Below are 23,355 nucleotides of genomic sequence, written 5' to 3' on the forward strand. Positions count from 1 at the left end.
AACATAGAGGGGATTAACTTAACTTTTTTTTCTTTCTTTTTTTTTTTTAATTTTAGGGTTTGGGGTTTTTTTGGGGAACTGGTGGCAAATTGAAACTAGGAGGATATGCCTGTGGTATAAAAAGCAAAGTGGAACTATCTGTCATTTGGGCTAGTTTGGTTCCAACTGAACACTTCATAAGGTGCAGTTTTGTTCCCCTCCCGCCCCCCCCCCCCCCCCGAATTTTAATTTGGGAATTTCCAGAAATCCCAAGAATCAGTCGAGCTCAAGGAGAGGGTACAGTCATTCACATGGTGAAAGGAAAATATTTAGAGAGGAAAAAAATGCAAAAGATAAATACTTAAATACAGGGAAATCAATGTCAAAAAGTGTTACAGAAACACAAAATAAGCCACTCATTTAGATTTTCCCAAACACACACTAACAGCAGTTACACAACTTTTCAGATCACCATAGTGATCTGGAGGATGCTTTACTACTTATTTTTTTAAGTAGCAACAGAAAGAAGAAATGGAGTTAACAGAATTCTATAGACATCTTTTCCCCCTTTCAAACACCCAAAGGGTTACATCTGTCTTTGTATTATCAGGCTTTTTATCATTCCACCATAATACAAATCAGGCTGCTTTCAGTCACAGCTTCAGCTTACAAGTCTAATAGCTTTTAAAAAATAAAGGGGGGAACAAAGATGATCCTGTATTCAAAAGATCGTGTACTGTTTTTGATGTGTGTATTTGCCTGTCTATATGAGGGGTAAGGGGAGGAGAGAAGGGTGGGAGAGGAGTTGCGATAAGTCCCTCCTTTAAAAGTGTCAGACTCCAACCTGCATAGAACAGGGAAAGCCCCCAACAACCTTCAGGAAATAATATAAAAGCAACCCTCAGAAGTAGAAGGAAATACCCAAAAGGAGAAGACTGCAGCTTTCAGTAATCTGTAAATGATTGCTGGCAAAGACTGGAGGCTTCAAGCTTGAGCTGTTTGCTCCAAGAGAAAGCCAAGAAGGACGGTGTTAATAAAGAGAGATTTAACTGAGGGCTGTGCTTGGAATAAAGTGGGCTACAAAAAGGTCAAATTTGATCAGTTGGAGCAGAGTACAAGGGCTTTAAAAGGTAGTGGTGAAGAAATGAAACTGGGACTGTGAAGCAATATAGCACAAGATTGATTTTGGGGGTGGAGAGAAGCTGGGACAAGTGCTTATCAGCTTGAGAAGGAGGAAGAGCTGTGCTGGGTTTGTTGTCATTCCCACACTGAGTAGAGTACTTGCTGCTTTTGTGGTTAGGCTTCCCTGCCGTGGGTTTCTTTTTTTCCTTATATATATTTTATTGTTATTATTACTGCAATGGTGTCTATAATCTCTGACTTGGATCCTCTGAAAAGCTGGAAAGTTTTAAGGTAGGCCTATGTTTTCTTCTGTTTGGTAGAGGCATTTTTAGTTTAGCCCTAAATTAACTGGAGCTTGAGTTATAATCGAAATGTGAGCTCTGGGCTTAAGTAAGAGAGGAGTTTCTGGTAATTAGAGCCCTTTTAAGATACAGCAAACCTTTGAGCAGATGTTTAGAGAGACCCGAGGGAGATTTTTTAAATATACTGCTCGGTGTTACAGTGCAGAGAGGATTTTTTTTTTTTTTTTCCTTCTTTCTTCCTTTTTTATAAGGAGAGATTGCTCTGCAAATTCAAGTTAACAGTAAAGGCACACACCAGTTGAAACTGCGGGATTAACTCTCTGCTTTCCGCACTGCACTCTGCAGGGGAACCGGGTGGGAAACTTCAGAGGAGTGAAAAACAGCACGAAAGTTGAGCAAGGAGTGGGAAATAGTCTTGGGGGAAGGAAGGGGGATAAATGTTCTTGTTTCGTTTCTTGTTTTGTTTTGTCGTTGAAACTTCCACACTTTGTTGTCCTTCCAAGGCGTGTGTTTGATACTTAAAAGTTGCTGCTGATTTTTACCTTCAGCACTGCTATTTTTGTTTTCTTTGTATAGTGAAAAAGGGTAACTTGAGCTGCTAAAAAGAAGGGGGGGAATCACTGTTAATGCCTGCAGCAGATATTACAGCTCCACAGTGTTAAATGTCCTTGTTTAATGCTGCTTGTAATTGCCTTTATTGAGTGTCCGGACACGCAGAAAGTTTGCAGATGGTTTGCAGAAACTTCGCTGAAACATTGGAAATATTTGGGAATGTAGATGGTGAAATTATAGAAATAGTTAAACGTAAAATTAAATATATTTCCTTCAGCTCTTATGCAAAACATGAAGCTGCACCTCATATTAATACAGATGTTTGGGGTTTTTTTAAGGGAGTAAATTACAAGGGTTTTGAGGGGGTATGTCAACTGTGATATTTTGATATATATAATAATAATAATACATTAAAGTATATTTTAGCTTCTTGCTACGTTTTAAAGAACTTATTAAAGTGTCATGAGCTGAAGGAGGAAAAACAGCCCTTCAAAAGTCAAACTATAAAGTTTACTTACATTAGTAGGGGTATTTTCTTTTTTTCCTCACATTTGCAGAACGTTGAACTTCTCTTTTTTAGAACTTTAAATTTCTCTGACTGTCTTCTGAGCCCGTGCATAGGGATGTGAACTGAAATCCTCCATCCTTGACTGTGGCATGAGACTTGGCACACCGGTCTTATTGCAAGTTTGTTTTGTTGGTTTGGGGTTTTTTTTAAAGTCATTTAAGACTGCCAGCACAGAATGATGAGTTTCTATTCGACTTTCAAAGTCTCAGTGCGGATGTTAGTTCAAATCTGTTGTGCGGGATCTTGGAGTGCTGTGATTGGCATCTGGGGTAAACGGTCACACTACATCAGACCAGAGCCGGGGTGACTGCTGTGAGTCATCACCAATGAATGCCAGAAAAGGACTTTTTTTGCAGAGCTTCATATGTGTTGTCTTACAGCGTGTGCTCCAGAAAATCTATTCTAGGAATTACTTTAAAAGTTCATCTCTCTCTGTGAGACTACTTCTGATTCCTCTGCTAGTCAAGTCAGGTGATGCCAGGTTTTTGCTGTGTTGAGGGATGAAACAGAGGACTTGAAAGTTGAAAAGATTGAAGGAGGAGACACTGTTGCCCCCTCAAAGAATCCTACTTTCTTAGAAAAATTATGTGTTTACATGACTGTAGAAGAAATACCTCCTTGACACTTTTTCCCTATAGCATTGTGACGTTTCCCAATGTTGTGTGTGAATCTGGAGATTAGTTGTATGGACACAGAGTAGGTTAAAGATGTGATTAAGTGAATTTTACTGGACATTTCTGTGTGTAGTTACGGTGTATGATTACAGCAGCAACCCTGGACAGACGTGACATTTTGCTGATCAGCTGCAGGACACAGAGGGTTAAGGGGTGGCACGACACAGTATTTAGTATAAGTGAAAATGATCACTGATAGTGAAAAGCTGGAAGTCAACATGCGGCTCATATGGCTTATGACTTATTACATTGAAATTCTACTTCTGCCTTTTAAAATTTTTGTTCCTCTTCTGCAGACCAATTTCCAGCCTGTTTGATGTTTCTCAGCTTACTGGTTTTAGTGCCTCCCATCCATGTACAAAGAAGCCTGTAACTAATATAAGAAACAGGAATGTTTCTGTGTGTTTCTCTTAGGTGGCATGAAACAATTCTTAAGAGCCAAATGAAATGCTGTAGCAAATGCTATGCTCAGCTCAAGAGTAGCATCCTATGGTAGCAAATTCTCAACTTTGTTTTCCTTGTGCCCCTACTGTAACTTATTCTGTGACTCGCTCACAGTTTGAGAGCTGCTTAGGTGGGAAGAGACTGAAGGATGCGGATTTCATGGAGGCAGAGCAAGGGAGGGAATAATTGCATTGGGGCTTAATAATTCTCAGGGACTTGGTGCAGCTATGGACTGCCTTGGTGCTGGTTACCATCTTAGCTGAGCTGTCTCTTTTGCCCTGCTCCCCGAATCCATTGGAACACATCCTCTGCCCTCTCAATAAGCATAATAATAAAGGAAAAAGTACAATATAACAACAGACAAGGCTGTGGGTGGTGGTGGAGCCTAATGGGTGGGAGAGGTGGTATTGGAGGATGACGGGGGATTTGTTGGACTTCACCCAGCAGCGCTGGGAGAGCTAGCAGAGGTATTAATGGCAATAAATGGCAATATGGTGTGTATACATAATATTACATCAGGCCTCCCTCTTCCATTGTGTCTGTCTGGGGTAGGACAGTGAGGGCTGCAATACTTTCTGGGAAGCCTCAGCACCCACTGAGTTCACATTACAGCAAAGGGGGAGGAACTTGGGCTTCAAACACAGTTTAATGTGCAGAACAAAACCCACTTCAGAAAATACCTTCTTTCACTGGATTTCTTGATAGTGATCTGAATATTAAACTTACTGGAAAGTAATCTGGGAGAGCTCATGGGTTTATTCTTTCCCTCCTGTTGTCTCTCTTCAGATAAGCTCCCAGCATAAAATCTATGCTTTGACATTAACACACTGCTGCCTGATCTTCCTTTATAAATGCCTTCTCACTTTTCAGAGTGACTACAGTAAGTGCCATGTCTGTTGTACTCTTTGGAGCCAGGAGAGATTGGCAAAACTTCAGGCCTTTTTAAAATCCTTCAGAGCCTTACAGCAAATGGTGTGTGCTTGCCCAGCCTTCCGCAGACATAGAAATCCCATTTACTTATATCCATAATGATATGGGAGTTGGGAATCTAGCTCCCCTACTGCATAAGAGACCAAGATCAGCTGCTGTGACTCCAGAGATGTCTCCAATCCCTGTTTAAAACTTCCCCCGTACTTCAGGGATGTGGTTTTGTTCCTTATACGTGACAGGGACAGCTTTGGTCGCCGTTTCTGATGTGACCTGTGCTCTGGGCCTCTACAGCAGCTAAAGCATGGCAAGGAGAGGTACTAAAAGAGAACAAAATATATGCCTCAAGGCCATGTCTATGCTGCTGCTTTTCTCCCTTAATTTGCTCCAACAGGGCTAAATGCAGCACTATGAATCACATGAGCTACCTATACAGGGAAGACCTTGTACCCCTTTGCATTCTTGTCTGAAGAAGTATGTGACCTTTCTATGGCTTATGGCTAGGAAAAAAAAAAAAGTGGGTTTTAACTCAACTTTGCAACCTCAAGGTGAAATCCAAGCAAAGAGTACGAGTGCTCACTCAGATGAGTGGTCAAATTACAGTCTGTGAAGCAGTGGATCTTGCTGTATTACTCTGCATTCAGACGACCTGCATTTCACAAATATTACTGAACTGGCCCATAAAACTTGGCTGGTGCAGTTGGGAACATCTTGTTTGGAACACATCATGTGTCAGGCGGATGTACCAATTCAAATGTTCTCTCCAAAATGCTTTTTCCCCACCACGCATGCCATCCAAACAGCCTGTTAATGGTTTGGCTTTTCAGGGAAAAAAGCCGTTTTCATGCTTGACAAGTCAGCCCAAGAGGAGCAATTTCAGCCTTGTTGGTGTTTGTATTAAGAGTTATTTTGGGTAAGTAGCCCTATCACCACACCCTGCGCCTGCGTTTGCCTATGGATTGAATAGTTTTAAAGTGACCAAATTGGGGAAGGGGGGAGGAAAGTTCATACACAGCTCAAATTCAGTTGTTGGCACAGACCGATAAGCCAAGACCAAACAGTGATGCGTGAGTCTTATTCCTGTTTTGGCTTTTGTCTTTCCATCTTAGCCAAGCTTAAGAGAAGGCATCCTGCATTGTATTCAGTATCTGAACAGAACAGTTGTGTGCATGGAGCCCCCAGCACAGAACTATTGTTTAGGAAAAATGGGGTAAAAAAACCTTATTTCACATGTGCTTTACTCTGAGGACCTCAACAATGTTGTTTCCACCCACTACTCAAAACCAAAAGAAAAAAAGCCCTGAAAGTTTGGCCCAGGGATATAATGCTGGACTCCATCACCACTATAAAATACAGATAACGGAATTTCAGATGTCAGTGGACAATACGAATTCCCCCATAACTGCCACAATATGGTCACTTTAAATAAATACACACAAAAAGAGGGGGTGTGTATCTTGTAATAACGAAAAACACATTTGAGAAATGGTTTTCCAGTTAACCCCTCCAAAAATACAGAACATGTCAGAGATGGCACTGGAACGGATGTTAGTGAGGGTGACATAAATCCCAAGTTGTGACACCAGGGGGATGATGGTTGGTTCTAAGCTCTGATATGTAAAATATGAGCAGCAGAACAGTCTGGATTCCTCTGCTTTCAGTTTGAATGACTCTACAGTAACTCAAGTGAGTAACACTAGGACGAAAAATTAGGGCCAGCTATATTGAAGTATGAGATTTTAATCGTTTTTCCATCTTTTATATCTGATTCCTCTGCACTTTATTGAGGACAATACTGGCAGTTTTTCTTGGTTTGTTTCTTTTTCTTAAAAAGGCAGAATATATGGAGTGATTGAAAAAGTGAAGATAACAGAAAATAACAGATTAGGATGTAACACACTCCTGCATCCATTGTTGATGGCTGAGAAAGTCATCCAGTCCTTCTCTAAGCCTGTGCAGATTTATTCTTGCATCTTTATTTTCCCCCGATTAAAATTCAATATCACTCTTTTCAGTAAGAGGTTATTCTCCACTGTTTTACTGAAAACAATCTACTTTTCATATTAAGCCTGTATACGAGCTTATTACATCTTGTTCATTTGGACATGAGTTGTTAAATCTTCCATGTGCTTTATGGGGGATTTAACCATCCAAATGAAATGAATGCTCTCTCACAAAGAGGTTTACTTACCATTGCTGCTATGTTCCTTTGCCTAATTGTTTAAATTGCCCCAACCCCTAAAACATAATATAAAGTTACTGTGCCAGCAACACAGATGCCTAGCAAGAGTGTGACGGTAAGTGTGTAGTAACACTGTGATCCAGCCACTAGTGATGCACAGTTCAGCGACTTCCTATGCCAGCAGTGATGTCTTTTTCTTGAGGAATGATTCCTTCATGAATTTATCTGGTTTTGCAGTTTTAGCTTTGAGCCCACAACATCTTGCAGCAAATAAATGCTGTGGTTTGACACACTGGTTGCATTATGCTGCCCAAGCAATGCTTTGGCAGGGCTCTTTTTATGTGTGAATTTGTCTTGCATCATGTTTTGGGACATGTGGTAGCAGTTTCCAGTGGTTTCCCTGCTAAGGCCTTGAGACATTGAGTTCAGGTTCCTTTCTTTTGAGGGGAGGTTGTGTTGTTTCTCTATTATACCCCAAAATTTCATTCCTGAGCCTTGTGCAACATTGTCTAGTGTGAGGCATTCCTGCCCATGCCAGGGGGTTGGAACTAGGTGATCTTAAGGTCCTTTCCAACCCTAACAATTCTATGACTGGTGATTAGTGACATCCAGTTACGTGGATCCATATGTTGCAGGATGCAGGTAAAAACAAGATCATCCTTTCCTACATGCACTAAATCATACTGATTTTCACCTACCATTTCATCATCTTCATCTCTTAAACCAACGAGAGTTCTAATGTACTTCTGCGGATCTCTGCAGCTCGTTCCTAACTGACCCACTGCAAATTTTAAGCTTTGTTTAGTTCTGCACTCAGTGGAACTCAAATAAGGAGGAAATTGCCTGTAGAAAGGAAAGGTAACTGGGCAGTGGCAGTGTTACATTGTGCCTTGAGAGATAAGGTTATAATTTCAAGCTTTTCCCAGGCTTTCTGTGTCAGTTCGGGTGAGTTACTTAATCTCTGTGTGCCTCAGTTCCCACAAGTAAAATGGAGTTGTTAATACCTGTCTTTTCTACTTTGGCTATAAACTTTTCACGGCTCTTGAGATGTACGGCTCTTTCCATGTAGAGCCCACAGCAGTGAGCACTCAGCCTTGGGGTGGGCTTTTCACGACCTGCCCTCATAAAAGTAACTTACTTCACTGAAACTAGAATTTAACTCTTTTGAGAACAAGTAATTCCTTGGTCATTTACTAAAACCCTTTCTTAAGTATTTCTGCCTTTGCAAGGCAGTTCCACAGAGGAGCCACTTGAATTCCTCATGTGCACGAGCTTTTTTTCCAAGAAGTTGTTAGGCTGAAGCTGGTTGAAGCCTGGAACACAGAGCTGAATGATCTGGCTGAGCTTTGCCTAATGGCAAATTGCTCAGCTTGGGTGTTTGGGTTTCTTATTATTCCCCTTTGGGTATTTCTCGGTGTGTGATGCTTCTGTTCAGTAACCCTTTATAAAAATTTGTAAGCTCTGTTACCGTTCTGCTTTATTAAACTGCCTCCAAGCTTAGTCTTTCCTTTGGTATTCAAGTTCTTTCTCTGCATAGCTGCTTTTTTCATGTTTCATAGCTGCATGTATGAATAATTCTTTTTATAGGCTCATGTCTTGCTCTCCATTGTTCTAATCCCCTCAGTTGACATACAATTTTACTCACCTGTGTTCCACCACATTTATTCAGTGATACCTGTTCCACATGACATTTTCCCAGCCATCAGTAAGGTACCCACTCTCGCCATGCAGTCATTAGAGCAGGGGTGTCATTAGAGCAGTGAAACTCTTCTAGTAGTTACTGTAACAGCATTGCCGGTATAACAGGCTTTGTTTTGTTCAAGATAGATTCATTAAAGATCTCTTGCACCCCTGCTAGTCTCAAGTGCTGTACGACGGATGAAGCAAAGGTGCAAATCACCTAGGAGATTTGCAAATTCTCTTCCTGGGCCTTTATATCAAGGCCAAGAAGATTTTTCCTTTGTTTGACCTGAGCAGGAGCTGAATTTCTTATCTGCAAGGAAAACACTCTAACTGTTCCCTATGTCTGGTGAGTATCACTGTCTCCCAAGGAACCTGTTCAGACTTCAGGAGCTCTAATACTCCTGAAAAATGCTCTGTGGCACTAAAAAAATTCTTAGCGTAACTTAAATGTTACTAACCACATTCATATGAGCAGCTGAACATGCTTCTACTGATTATATTCAAATTTTTCTGAGTAAAGAACCCAAACAAACCAACCTCATATGAATTACATTTGTATTTACCTTTCTCAGATGCTTTTTCTTTGACTATGTGTGTTTCCCCATGTTTCATCACAAGTAGAAGAGGTTCCTCAGGTTTTTTTTTTCCTCATCTGGGAAAGTCCACGCATCCCTTGTGTAGTTTGTTCTGACCGTTCATTACGGGATACTTGTTCTTGAGTTGGTCACAAGCTGGTATTAGTGGACCACTTTGTTACTGAACTGCTGTTGATCTGCAGATACTGGCTTTTTATTGGTTTTAGTTTGGGGTTTTTTTCCAATTGAGATTTAAAACTAAAGAATTTTTAAAGGTAGAAATATTGGGAGGCTCCAGTGATTATCACAATAAATGCACTGCCTCTTCTGTTGAACTTGTGGATTTCAGATTATTGGAAAGATCTGTCACATCAGTTGTGCTAGATTTTTTTCCTTTTTCAGATGTCAAGTTAAATTGTCAGTAGCTGGTTATCTTCAAGAAATGCTTTATATGGATACTTTGTATGTGTTAAAAAGTTCATTTACTTGTTCAGGTAACTTTGCAAGAGTCTTCAGTAGTAGAAGACTGATTCGCAGCTTGACATACCTGAACTGCAGACTAATACAGTTATGTATTAAAGTAGTAGATCAATGGAGGCAGAACTTAGTTGGGGTTGGAAATCTTGGTATGACTTTAGAGCAATTTGATTAAGCATATTCCATCCAAGAATTTGCATGGATGCTACAGAAAGCTTTAAAGTAAAAGAAGGGAGAGGTTAGGTTTTTTCTTTAGCTTTAAGACTCTTTGTTTTAAGTAGGGTTCTTGTTTTCCAGGTCCCGAAGAAAAGTATTATGTATTATAGAAAGGACTTCAGGCGAGTCTTTGAAGCTGTGGACATTCGAGTTCTGAAAGATATGTGGACTTACTAATCTTTTTCCACAAAGAATAGGTTATAAATCTACAAGTAAGTTAATCTACATGTGTCACCCCACACTACTCTTCCTATTACGCTCACCCTGAACCAGGAGGCACTGTCACATTTCAAGCTGAGACTACTTTAATTCTGCAAATAGTAACTAAATTCACCTTCAAGCATTTGTAGGATGAATTTCACTTCTCAGTCTCTTAGGCTGTAATTAATCTGTTTTAAGCAAGCAAGGGGTTACTGTATATTAATCAGAGGTGGTTTCTAGTCCCTGGGAGGTTTGCATGGCTTTATGTGTGACTTCCTTCGAGAAGTACTGGGTCTGTCATTTGTGTTATGTATTTGAGCCTTAATTTTTATGTGCCCTGCCAGTAGTAGAGCTGCTGGGCATGTCGCTAACTTGCACTTCAGCTCAACATCCTTTCTGCTTTTGTGTGGTCTTAGGGAAGAACTTCAGTCCCACCAGTAGCTGGTACTTCTGGGGCTGGTGGATGTCCCTGGGGCCCTTGGACTTCCCCCTTTTTGGAAAAACTGACCTTACCAAGAGCTTCAACATATTGACTGGGGTCAAGTTTTGGCTGGATCTGCCAAAATAAGGGATTTGGGAAGAATTATGGGCTTGGAAGGGGAAGATAAGTATTAAAGGTCTCAAATGTGGTGGTGGGGAGAAAAGTATTTAAGCACTGATGTAAACTTTTGTTGACTCCAACAGGAATTAATTGGCAGGGTCTTTTATGTGACTTTTGGGGTTAGATTTCCAGATGACACAAACTGAGCAAGATCTACTGACTTAGAGTAAGTTGGGCCCCACATGTTCTGCAGAAGACTTGACATCTTTCTTTTTGTACAGAAAGTTTCTGGATCTAATAGGAGAAAAAATGTCTTGGTCAGAGCACTTACTGTACTAATTAATTGCATCCTGCCGATGTCCAGTTTTACTGTGTCTGAAGTCTGGACTCTAAAAAGCTCTTGGGAATAAGGTTACATTAAGTTTTAATTTTCTAGTTATTTTTTCCTGTGTTTAAAAGAAACAGATGACCTAGCTCTTTGCTCTGTAATCAACGTTCAAGTAGACTAATATATTTAGCATAATCTATTAACAAACCTAAACCTATGGCAACCTAGGTCGCAGGCAAGCTGTGTAAACTAACTGTGTAAGTTGCATATCAACTCCAAATCTATGGAAAGTGGTAATAGGAGAAACCAAACTTGCTATATTAGACAGTAACTTTATTTTTTCCATACCAATTTGGATTGAAAGTTTCCTGATTTTTGCAAAGGGATTTTGTAACTTATTAATTAATTCCTGCAAAAGCAGTTTGTATTTTTAACCCAGAACAACGTGGTTCTCATATATAGCTCTGGGACTGCTTTTAGTCTGAATTCAGATTTCCCTGCTGTTTAGTGAGCACTGCAGCTACGTCTGTGGGCAGTAAGTTGCTCTGTTTGCCACGAGAGTCATTAAAATCTGTGGTTAATGAGAGCTTCCATCATGCACATAGGTCTTATGAGTGCTACTGTGGAATCTTGTTACATGATGCTTCAAAGCTGGTTAAATCACTATTTTATGTGGACTTTAAGGTCTTCTTTTACATCTTTACTGTCATTCTACTCATAAGAAGAATTTAAAAGCAGTTGCAGTTCTCCACCCCCACACCCCAGAGAAAAAGCAAGTCTCTTTTATTAAAAGGTCCCCTAATTTAAAAGTACACTCTCTAGCAACATTTTCTGTAGTAAGCTGCAATCTGAATTTTCCTGTTGGTAGGAGTCTGGGATGCAGTTATTGCACTTCACATCTTTTCTTCTCTATCTTAGCTGCAGATACTGCACAACCAAGTACAGTGGGGTGCTCAGCAACAAAAATAAGCAATTATTCTTGCAGCCACAAAATAGCACAAAGACTTTGATCCACTGCAAAGAAAATTTACGTTGTTCACATTGGTGTGGTTGAGTAAAGGCAACAAGGAGAATGAGCATGGATGAAGCATGGAGGTTCAATTCCAGGAGGCATAACTTTATCCTATTTACATAACGATAAGAAGTTACCTTTGCAAGAATTATTTTTGCTACAGTTACAGATGTTTACCGGGCAGGCATCATATCAGAAAAAGTCATAAGAAAAGTCTTTAGTTAATTTATAGATAAAACAACATAGTCACTATTTAAGGAAAAATCATAGAATCATGGTTTGAGTTGGAAGGGACCTTAAAGATCATCTAGTTCCACCCTCTGCCATGACCAGGGACAATAAAATGAAACATAATAAAAATAAAACACCTTAAAACAGAATGTCTTGTAATGTACAGAAACCTAGCTTAAATGTAACTGTGTACTAGTATTAATATGACTGTGCTAATCATTGCCTTGTTTTCCCATTAAACTCTCTGCAAGTTATTACAGGGCTGATTGTTCATCGTGTATTGTCAATTCAGGTTGTGGATTAAATTTAAGCAGGTATTATGAAAATACAGTCTATAACAACAGGGGGGAAACAAGCTCTGTTGATGAAAATGAACCATGTATACAGCAAGCTTGTGATTTGAACATGAAACAATGTCAGGATCCAGGTTGCAACATCACAAAACACGATGATTTGGAGGAAAGAATTAGTTCTGCATTTATTCTTTTTATCCCCATTTGTTCTTATAATACACAACAGCAGTCGGACCACACAGGAAGTTTGCACAAATCTACATGGTAAAAGTGAGATGGGAAAGCGGAACTAGCCCAGCAGCAAAGGGTTGGGCATTTTGTATTTCTTCAGCAGCTGGAAGCTTAGTGTGGCACTACTGAATACAATCAGCTTTGCAGGGAGGAAGCTGTATAATCAGTATGTATGACAGTTTCTTAAGATGTGATGATCTGGAACAGAGCAGTTACCTATATATGGTATCTTTGTATCTCCTCAGTACCAGCAGCCAATTCTGAATTCCTTCAGGAAAGTGATAAAAAATGTGCTTTAACTGAGAGTTTCTAGCAATAGTTAGCTAATAAGGAAGTCCTAGGTCTGAAATTGTGAGGACCGTTTAATTATGGAGGCAAGGAACTGTACGGAATTGCAAGCACATCTCAGTTTGTTTTTCTTTTTGTATTTTGTATTTCTTTTTGCTTTTATTGTTTGTATTTTGCCAGTTTGTCACAATGGGGGGGGAAGGAGGGAAGATCTTTTGAGAGATTTGAAACGAATAACCCATATGACAAATAGCTTGCAGGATACTGTGCCAGTAGATAGCAAATACTTAGAATTAGGGGGGAGGGGGGAAATTATGGATGATAACATCTACAATTAGACAGGATTAAAATGGATGGGGAAGGACTTACGTCCTCACGCTTTGGGCAATTACTGTCTGAGGTGGAGAAGAATCTTTCCTTATTTGGCAACATATCCCTATCCATCTAGGGGTTTTGTACCTCTTAGGGATGGAAGGTCATATAAAACAAACTCCCTTCTGATCCCATGAGACAATTCCTGTATTATACAAGAGTGTTAAAATCCTGCTAATTGAATTTTCTTTCCTAATACTGAATTCCAACAGCATTTGCTTTCTTGATACAATGCATGAGTAAAAAAAAAAAAAAAAAAAAAAAAAAAGATAAATCTTTCAAGCCTTGTGTTGCTAAAGAATATACTTTTATTTCGCAGTATTATATACGGTATCTTAACCACTTTCTGGATTGATGAGTTCCACAGGGTAGTTTTGCATTGCATTAAGACAATTACCCATCACCATTTGAACTTGGTGTACTCTTAGATAGGTAAACTGTATACTTTAGCAAACTAGCATGCATTCCAAAAATGTAATGGGAAGGAAAGATTTGCATTAGGAAAATGTAGACTTCCTCCCTCTCTTTCCCATGATAAAAATCTCCATACACAATAGCTGTACTGCCACATGTCATGGGGACATTGTGTAAATTAGAGTTACAAATTTGTCAGCCTAACCAAATGTCTGAAAGAATAATGTCATATTAGTTGTATTTCAGCTGTAAGCCTGGCCTGATTTAAGCTTGATTTGTGTGGCAGCTAGCCATACCAACAGCTTGTGCATGGTTGATTATAAACAACTTTGTTTTAATGTAACAAGATTCTCATTTAATTCCTGGGAGCTTAATGCAATGGTGATCAAAGATAAATTCAGACACATCCGTGAGGTAAAGGATTAGATTAGACTGGCCAAAAAAGACAGGGTCTTGAAGATTTCAAGATTGTAAGATCTTTTGTGTGTTATAATTCAAACTTTCTGAAGTTGGATAGTGCACCTGAAAATACATAGATGGTTAACTGCATTACGTGCATAGCAAGCCTTGATATAATTTGGTCAAGTTTTGATTTTCATTTAATTCTACTGTTCTGTGGAAGGACCTGTGTGTTCAACCAAGATTTTTTTTTTTTGGGTGGGAGGGCTTGTTTGGGGTTTTTGTTTGGGTTGTTTGTTTGTTTAGAAAAGCTTTATTCCTTTGGGATTGCAAGTTATTTTTCTTCCACATTATCCTTTCATATTAAAGATGAAAAATTTATTCTGGAAGAGTTGAAACCCTCGAAATCTGTTTTGCTTGTTTGGGGTTTGTGTGTGTGTCTTGGTTGAATCCTTTTGCAGCTCAGGTTCAGACTTGGGGGGGGGGGTCATGATTGGGGTCTTCTGAGATTTGTGGTGGTTTCAGCGTTGTTGTGGGGGGGGTTGTGTTGGTTCTCCCCCTCTCCTTTTTTCTCTTTATTTCATTTGGATTTGGGGTGGGTTTTGGTTTAGATTTTTTTGTTTGGGGTTTTTTTTGTTGTTAATGGCTTTTTAGTTTTGATTTTTTTTGGTGGTGCTAGTGGTGAGGATTAAAAGCGTCCTTGTCTGAAGTGGTGTACCTGAGAGACACTCTGCTGCCTATTTTTAGGAGGCTTAAGACAATTTAGTATTTTCGAGATTACCATCTCTGTGCCAAGCATCTCAGAAGCTGAGCAAGAAGTTCAGAAAAGGTGGGAGGGATTAAGGTAACCTTTATTTGTGACTATACTTACACATCTGCTTCCTAAAGAGGGTGAGGAGGCACTAGGATGTTCACTTTGTTTTGAAATCAGCAATAGTCAACTTTGGTCTGTAAATGTCAAATTTGAGGGGTCTGGTTACATAAACATCAAACCCTGAGTTGGACCTTTGAGTGGTTCTTAAGCTTGTGGTAAAACTGAATCCTATTGCAGGAGTGATCCCTACCGTAATTACCCCAATAAACTCCTGTTGCTTTGCAGCTTTATGTTCTCTATTTGCAATTAGCTGATTTTGAACATTCCCTCTTTCCCTCCTGTAGATAAAGAAGTCCAACTCCTGCCTTCAAACAAACCTTTATACAATCGTGGTTGGTAAAGTTCAGAAAAATTTGGGCGGTTCCTCCTTTTCCCTCTCCCCCTGCCTTAAGACTTCAATTCCTGACCTTTTTTTTTTTTTGCTTGAGACAGCAACAGTATAAGCCATACACTTTGAATTTTCTGTGTGGTGTTGTCAATGGCAGGGGAGGAACAGGAGTAATAACCTAAAGTACTTCATTATGAGTTTGATATTTGTATCACAGGGCAATATGATGTTGTCTATCATCCTAGTGTTGGGAAACCTTTAGGAGTAAAGATAATGAATCCAGTGCAGTTAGTTTTCATAGTTAAAAGCTTCCTTGGCTCTGGGCAAAATGATTGTGTGAATGGGGATTTCTAGTCCATAAACACACAGGGAAAAGGTACAGATGCTCACATATACACAAAGACTTTTAAGGTCAAAACCCTCTCGTTCAGTCAGAAGGTAAAAAATGCACAAATGTGCTTTAAAAATATATCTATAGTGGGGTTTTCTTTTCCTCTAAGATTATTACACAATCTTGGGACTTGCTTTGAGACCTACATTTCTCTTGTGGTTGTCAGTCCGTAAGTTTTTGAAAGATTTCTGATCTCACAAGGTAACAGAAATTACTCTTCTAAATTCTGCATGAGCTTCTGACCAAATGTTCACTTCTGCTTCAGCTGTGATATTTCCCTTTCATCTGGACTACTTGGCATACAAATGTTTCTAGACTCCAAATGGAAGCATCAGTCCTGTTTCTGGGTCAAATTTTCATGGTCCTTTTAATTGTGTACTATAGAAACTAAGTAAAACTCCTGCCCAGCATCCACGGAATACATCGGCTTGTGAAGGTTTTTGTCAGTGTATTTCAGGGAAAGATTTTAAGTTTATTAAAATAGCTTAAGTCTAGTTCTTTTATATTCTCATGCTTATGGCTTGCTGTTTGAAAGACCTGTTAGTTTTAAGACTTCATACCACTACTAATCAGTCTTAGCTGCATGTCCCCAGACTATGTATGAAGACAATATGTTTTTATTTGTCGAAGAAGACTCTATGCCAAACGAAAAGCTTAATAATCACTGAGTGCTGGGTGGGGATCTTTTTTGTTTAGCTGTGTTTGTCTTGGAGATTGTTAGGCTGAGCTATTTGTTTAAAAGAAACAAAATGAAAGTAAGAGGCCTGTAGCCAAGTTTTCAAATGATCCTATTGCTCACTGGCACTCACTGAGACAGGAAAAGTGATGGCTAGTGCTTCAAAAATCATTTGGGCTCTAATTTTTTTGGAATTTGAGCTCCTAAGAGAGCCTGGCCTTTTGTCTGCATCCTGAGATTAGCCTGAGCACTGGGGTTTTTTTTTCCAATCTCCACAGTCTAAAGTTAAGGCATTGGTTGGGAAGTTTCTAAGCCAGTTCTTGTTAAGGCATCTCCTTCGAGGTACTAGCCACCTTTAACTGTTCTTGACTTCAAAGAGTGCTCATGATTGAGTTCCATACTGGCTTACCAAACCAGAAATAGACCCCCAGTTTAAAGAGGTATGCTTTCATCAGGGTTTGAGCCTTTCCTGCCATTTCTTCTCTGTGAATCTCGATTGTTTCCAAGACTGTGTTTAACTTTGCTGTGAACTCTGTTTGGCAAAGGAACATATTTGCTTGTTTGTGACTGGCTGAGTTTTGCTGCTTTGCTTGAATTTCCCCATGTTCTCCAAAATCGCAGTGGCTTTCTTGGGCATCTTGCCAGTGTTTTAGACTTCAGAGAGTGATAGTAAGATTTATGTGCTCATTTGAGGCTTACATAAGGCTAAAGCTAATATTTGTGGGCATGATTAAATGTGTTTGGTATTTTTGGGGTGAGGGGTGTATCTAACTTATGAGTTATGCTTGCTGCTTTGTGGGGATTCTTATGATATGTAGGAGCAGCTCAACTAGTTATCTAGCAGAGGGAGAGTTAATACAGGGTGCTGATACTCATAAATCAGATTAATGCCTGCCTTACACCTCTTCATAAAAACAGTGGAGAACAACAATCTTAACATATATGTAATCAGTAAACAAGTATTGTATTCATATACAAACCAGATTCTTATCATTCTTCTGCTGCAAACTGTGTGACTTTGCAGTGAATCATTTGCTACAGATGAGTTAATACATGCTTGATGAGAGTTCCAGCCAAAAAAGACTAAATCATGAATGTTAGCATGAGGGAGATAATTGGGATGTGGAGGGTGAATGTCCAGATTTGAACTTTTGAACTGTCAAACATAAATTCCTGCTGCTTCCTCTCAGCAATAGGTACAGGCTGGCTGTAGATTTTGTGAATACCTGAGCTCAACAGAAGTGGCACGTGCTGAGTCTCCCAATTAATAGAGAGAGATGACACTGAGGCATCAATTAGCAGGCTGATCACCTGTTGTCCTTCTGCACATAGACTATTCTGATTAGTAAGTGGGAAGTTTGGGGACCCAGAAAGAAGAGGAGGCTGAAAAGATGTATTCCTAGAAAGAAGTGGTCTTGGAGAGGAGGAGGAGTTTTAGAAAGAGGATGAAGATCACAACTGGAGAGAGTATATGGGAAGTGAAGCAAGTCCTGGACATGAGGAAGGTAGGCAGAGATGAATGTTGGGGGATGCCTGGAGACCTCAGCTGGTGGTGCCTAAGATGGGTAACTGCAAGCAGTGACACAGCATGGACTAACACAATGTCCTACCCAACCTTCCCAGACCAGAGATGTAGAGACCTTGCGAATGTACCATGAATATAGTATGTAAGGTGATCCAGTAAGGTAAAACTGAGTTTTGTATTCAGTTTTGGTCCCTATTATACAAAAAAAAGATGTGGACAAGCTGAAGAGGGTCCAGAGAAGGGGCACAAAGATGATCCAAAGACTGGGGAGCCATGTGAGGAAAGGCTGAGAGAGCTGGGTTTGTTTAGCCTGGAGAAAAGAAGGCTCGGGAGACCTTATCACCATGTCCCAGTATTTAAAGGGTAGCTACAAAGAACATGGAGACTCCTTTCTGCAAGGAGTCGCATGGAAAAGATGAGGGGCAATGGGCAGAAGTTAATCCTGGGGAGATTCCGATTGGACACAGGGAAAATTTTTCACAATGAGGTCGCCATTGGAATAATCTCCCCACGGAAGTGGTGGACTCCCCAGTGTTGGACACTTTTAGATTCAGCTGGACAGGTTGCTGTGGTTTTGCAAAGAAAAGTTGGACCAGATGACCCTTGAGGTCCCTTCCAACCTAGTATCCTGTGATTCTATGAACTGAATGTCCTTGGTTCCTAAATAACTCCTTGCACCACCAGGAATGGCCTGCTGAAACATTAACTGATATTCAAGCCTACATATATAAGGACACTCCTTAGGTGGTGGTATGTAGCACTTCTCAAAGCAGAAAACAAATGCTGGCTGCTAGATTTAAACATATCATGCATACATACGCATGCCCATGATACACAGGCTCAAAGATGATGTGGAATTACAATAATTCCATAAATGGTATTTATAGCAGGACTGTAAGCAGCAATGTAATCATATATATTTTCCAGAGGAGACTCTGGTGGTGATTTCAATGCCAATCCACTTCCAAAGAGCACAAATAAGCTTGAAACATTTTGAATTAAATGGTATTCTGTGAAGAGTAGGTAGGATTCATTGCACACATTGCTAATTAGATCTTTGAACATAAATGATTTTATATGGTATTGAATAACATGTTTTTCTTTGAATTCTTGAACCTCACTCTATAATCACCTTCTAGCTTCCTTTGGTACTCTTGAGTACAAACTAACTCCCTCTCTTTTTCCTCAAATAATCTGTCAAGAGTTGTTAGCTGTGGGAAGAAGGTCCTTGGAGAAGGGAGTAAGCCAGTGACATAATTGGTTTCCTCTCAAAAATGCGTATGAATGAAGATAGTTGCAACTGTTAGTGCAGAGATAAACTTTCCCTGCTTTGATTAAGAGTTTTTTGATACAAATTATTTGTGAATGCATTTTGCAGCTAACCCATTTTAAGGAAAAAAAAAAAATTGCATAAATAGGATATCTGTACTTCGTAAAAAGTGAATTCTTATTAAAAGTGAAGGAAATGATAAACTATTTCAAATGACTTAACTTTGCACAGGAAAGACAAGAAAAAGTAGGTGTAAAGCCCTCATCTGTATCTTGAAGCTGGAATAAAGATTGACAGGCATAGTTGTTATTTGAATATCTTCCTACATAAAGCTAACAAACCATTTTCCACCTGACTTTCTCAGGGCTTTGAAACTACTTCTAGTGTAGGTGCTTGTCCTCCAGCAGCCTTTGTCACTGATGATTCAGAAGGTTAAAAGGGAAGTCTCTCTTATCCTGTCCCTATTCCCTCACCATCCTTAGTCCATCTTTGTTTCCAAACCATAAATCTGAGTAGATTCCAGGTGTCAGAACCCTAAATCTCATCCTTTAGGGTAGCTTGGATATATAACAGCTGTATCAACCCAAGCAGAGGAAAGAGATCAATCTTGTAAAGACAGCTTAGGCGCTAAGCAAAACCATTTGGTCTCCAGTCATATACAGGGAGCTCTCAAACTATCTTATGAAAAGGACAGTCACAGATTCTTATAGCTTTGGATACTTAGAGTTGAAAGGGGTTGGATAACCTGTAGTTAAATTCCAGTGCTGGCTGAAACACCTAACTCCCAAACCACCACCAACTCTGAGCCTACTAAGACTAGATTAGATTTTAAAATACATAAACATGTCCATCTAACAACAAAGACCTTTTAACTTGGGTCATGTGAAGCTTATCTGTAACCACAAGCAGGTCCTAGGGCAATATTAGTTGGGGCTGGTTTTTTACTCTATACAAGTCTCTGTCTTAGAGATTTGTACTCATGTAACTGCTGGACAAATGCCTGACTGCAATTTACTTCTGCCAAATGAGGACACAAATACAAGAACAGTTTAATTTACATGGCTTTTTGTTTGTTTGTGTGTGTGATTTACAGTGATTTTTAGAGGAGTACCCAAGCAGACAGTGGCCCCACCAAGGTCAGGCTGACTTTCAAAATCTGCCAGAAACATTGACAAATACTTGAGCAGTTTGTCAAGGCTCAGTTCTTTGTTGCTTAAAAAAGTATGTAAATATATATACTGTTACGCATTTTCAAGTAGGTTGGGGTACATTAAGATCTAAATGAGCTAGACTCAACTCACAAAGGACTAAAGGACTGCGTGTATCTTTAGTATCTATGCTGCAGCTATTTATCTGTATAAAGAGTTTTATGTCCAGGTACGTGCATTATTAAACAGGGGGGATAAACCAGCATTTGCACCAAAGTACACCACTCAGATGCACATGAGAAACAACATGCTGCACACAAGGATTTTTTTCTACTAGCGTATGAGATTGGCACAGGTGTTAAGTGTTTGAAGTTTCTTGTATCAATGTGTTGGGTGTAGCACACGTCCTTGCCACTGTTTGCTAGCTGGAAAAAAGCCTGTAATAAATATCTGTCTCAATTGTTGGGTTCACAAAATGCTTCATCAGCGAGTCACACAAAATGCCATAGTATGGTTATCATCTGGAGGAGTTAGTTGATGGAGAACTCTTCAGAAACAGAAATAGTCTCTTAACTCTTCTGCGTAGTGTTTCTCATTTGTACAGAGATGATACAAAGAGAAGGAAGTCCTTTATAAAGAATCTCATTGAATTGATGAGGTTATACAAAACTGTAACAGAGACAACATATGGGTTAATGTGCCTACAATATGTTTTAAACCCCAACAATTTACATATGCATATTTGGGATATCCAACATACATTCCAGAGGATACTTGTAACAGAAACCCTGTTCGCACTCTCCCTAACCTCTTCTTCCCAGGGCTCCACCCTGCTGTCCAGTTGAAGCCTTTTTTCATCACATTTTGATTAATACTAGGTGCTAAAAGCAAATTAGTGATAACTGCTGGTCATGACAGCTATTGTGCAAGCTCTTGCCAATGGCTGTGCTAGTTCTTTCCTATTCTTACCTGCAGCAGCCTTCGTGTTTTAATCATGGGCCCCGAGCAGAAATTGTCAATTAGATTGCGCCTTGTGGTTGTCTTTGAATAAATGTTCTTTAGCAGATAGATTTAGTGACTTGCTACTCTATTCCCCTGGTTTCTATGTGCAATATACCTTCCATATACACTAAAATGAAGTATCTTCCTGGGGAAAAAAATCTGTCCAATCACAGACGAGATAAAGTGGCTACTCTGCTGAACTCAAGAAAGAAATGAGAAGGCTTGATGAATGCCTTGAGGCCAAAACAATGATTCTCTTGCTGCTTTCTCTTGGAAAAAGAAAAAAAAGATGGAAAATCTCAGTTATTTCAATTTAAACAGTACAGAGGATTGTGTTAAAAGAGGCAGAGTCACTTCTTTTATCATGTCTACGTTTGATCAGTGTTTCTTGAACACTTCTGTCCCAAGTGGGCTAAGGGAAACTGGGATCTTCTGTGTAACTGGTTGCAAATTATTGGTAGACGGGGCAGGATATGTAAGGATGCAGGATGGGTTGTTCTACTCACTCAGGAGAGCTCTCGGGGATGCTGGATGCAAACACAGCTCAGTTGTGTTTCAGAGGATGATTGCATAGTCAGAAACTTGCCTTGTCTTAAAAATCACAGACAATTTGCACATAATTGTATCTGTTGGACTTGAGTGGACTGTGAGAATGAAAGATGATAGAGTCTGGAGTTTGGTTATGTCTAAGAAAAGTCTAGTCTGAGACAGGGAGGGACAGAATATCATTTGGCATCAAACCTGGAAATTTTGTGAGTTTCTGATACTTTTTGTCAAAGAAGTTTCTTAGTAATCTTTTATAGCAGAATCAGCTATATATGTAAGATGCTCGTACACTGGGGAAAGAGAATTAGGGAAAACATCTTATTGGAAGGGAGTGTGCTGGGTACCACCAGGGCATTGAGATGAGTCCAGGATCCTACCGCACACCATGGTGCTGGGCTGGGATGTGGTCATATCGGCCATAGGAGGACTGCCATTATCTAGCTAAGGGGTTGAGTCTAGAGATGGCACTAGTGGCTGGACAGTGTGGCTGAAACTTTCACAAGAATGGTTTTCTCTTTGTTTTTGTCATCTTTTTGTTGGTGTTTATTATTTTTCTTTTTCATTCCACCAAACTAGTAAAAAAAGAAAGAAAGGGGGGGAGGAAAAAGTATAATAAACCAACAGAAACACAGGAAGAAGTTTATCTAGCACATATTTCAGCAATTGTCCTGACAGGCCCTGAGTGCACACACCTGTGAGGGGCCAACTGAAAACATGACTTTGGGGGTTAGAGGTGGACAATAGGATTTGTTGTGCTTGGCATGCTCCAACACGCACTCTCTGTGAGAGCGTATGGCTGGAGGAGGCAAAAGGAAAAGGGATTATTTGTTAACCATGTTATGAATGAGTATAATTAGGTGCCTTGCCCAAGGTGACACGGAAATCCTCTGTCAAAAATGAAAGTGGTAATCCGGGTCTGGTGGAGAAAAGCCTGCTGCAGTAAACACAGAGTTATCCTTCCTCTTCTAACTGCTGCTTTCCAGCTAAACCCTCTCCTCCAGGGCCATGGGCTTTTGGTTTTCCCTCTAGTAACATAATGATTGAGAGAAGGGTGCTTGGGCAAAAAGCATTAGTAACTCTAAGCTTCCAACCATGGGCAGTGTGTGGAATAAATGCCTCATACTGGCAACTACTTCAAAGGTCTATCTTAGGTTGGGGGTGTGTGCGTGTGTGTCAGTGTTTTTTACTATAAATTAATTAATATTTGAACTTTTTCAGAATGGAAAAGCCTCCTGTGCAATGCAAACTCCAGCAGTTTTGCACTGAATAAAATGGAGGCAGCATTTGCCTGTGTTTCCCCTGCAATTACAAAACAACTCTGGTGTTTTGTTTGAATTTCCGTTGTCGTTATGAAACACAACAGGCTGACGGCTTGATATTAAAAGCAATTGTGTTTCCATTCATGCAGATGCCAGCCTGTTTAGGTGAATTTACTAAGTCCCTAGACGTACATTTTTATATTATTGCTGTCTCTGGGCCGTGCTAAGCATTTTAATTCTCTGAAAATAACCTCTGTTTTCCTTTCATCTCTTCATTAGCTCTTTCATCAGAAGGACGTGAATTTAAATATATATATCTATATAT

At 39.8% G+C, this 23,355-nt stretch overlaps 1 protein-coding gene across 10 annotated transcripts in view; it reads left to right on the top strand.

Moving 5' to 3' along the window:
• Positions 1-23,355, top strand: part of CELF2 (CUGBP Elav-like family member 2) — a 567,687-nt gene that overhangs the window by 186,271 nt on the left and 358,061 nt on the right. Inside the window, exon 1 of one of the 10 annotated variants that reach the window (XM_030479089.1) lies at positions 811-1,392. The exons of 7 other annotated variants lie outside the window; for them this stretch is intronic. Coding sequence is in view for 2 of the 3 variants with exons in the window: in XM_030479077.1 (XP_030334937.1) it covers positions 1,340-1,392 (53 nt within the window). In the remaining variant the exon portion in view is untranslated. Of the gene's footprint in view, positions 1-810; positions 1,393-23,355 lie in introns of those variants that run through there. 2 more of the 10 variants (XM_030479077.1, XM_030479081.1) reach the window with 2 other exon arrangements.

This window comes from Strigops habroptila, chromosome 3 (genome assembly GCF_004027225.2).
Source record: "Strigops habroptila isolate Jane chromosome 3, bStrHab1.2.pri, whole genome shotgun sequence".
NCBI lineage: Eukaryota > Metazoa > Chordata > Aves > Psittaciformes > Psittacidae > Strigops > Strigops habroptila.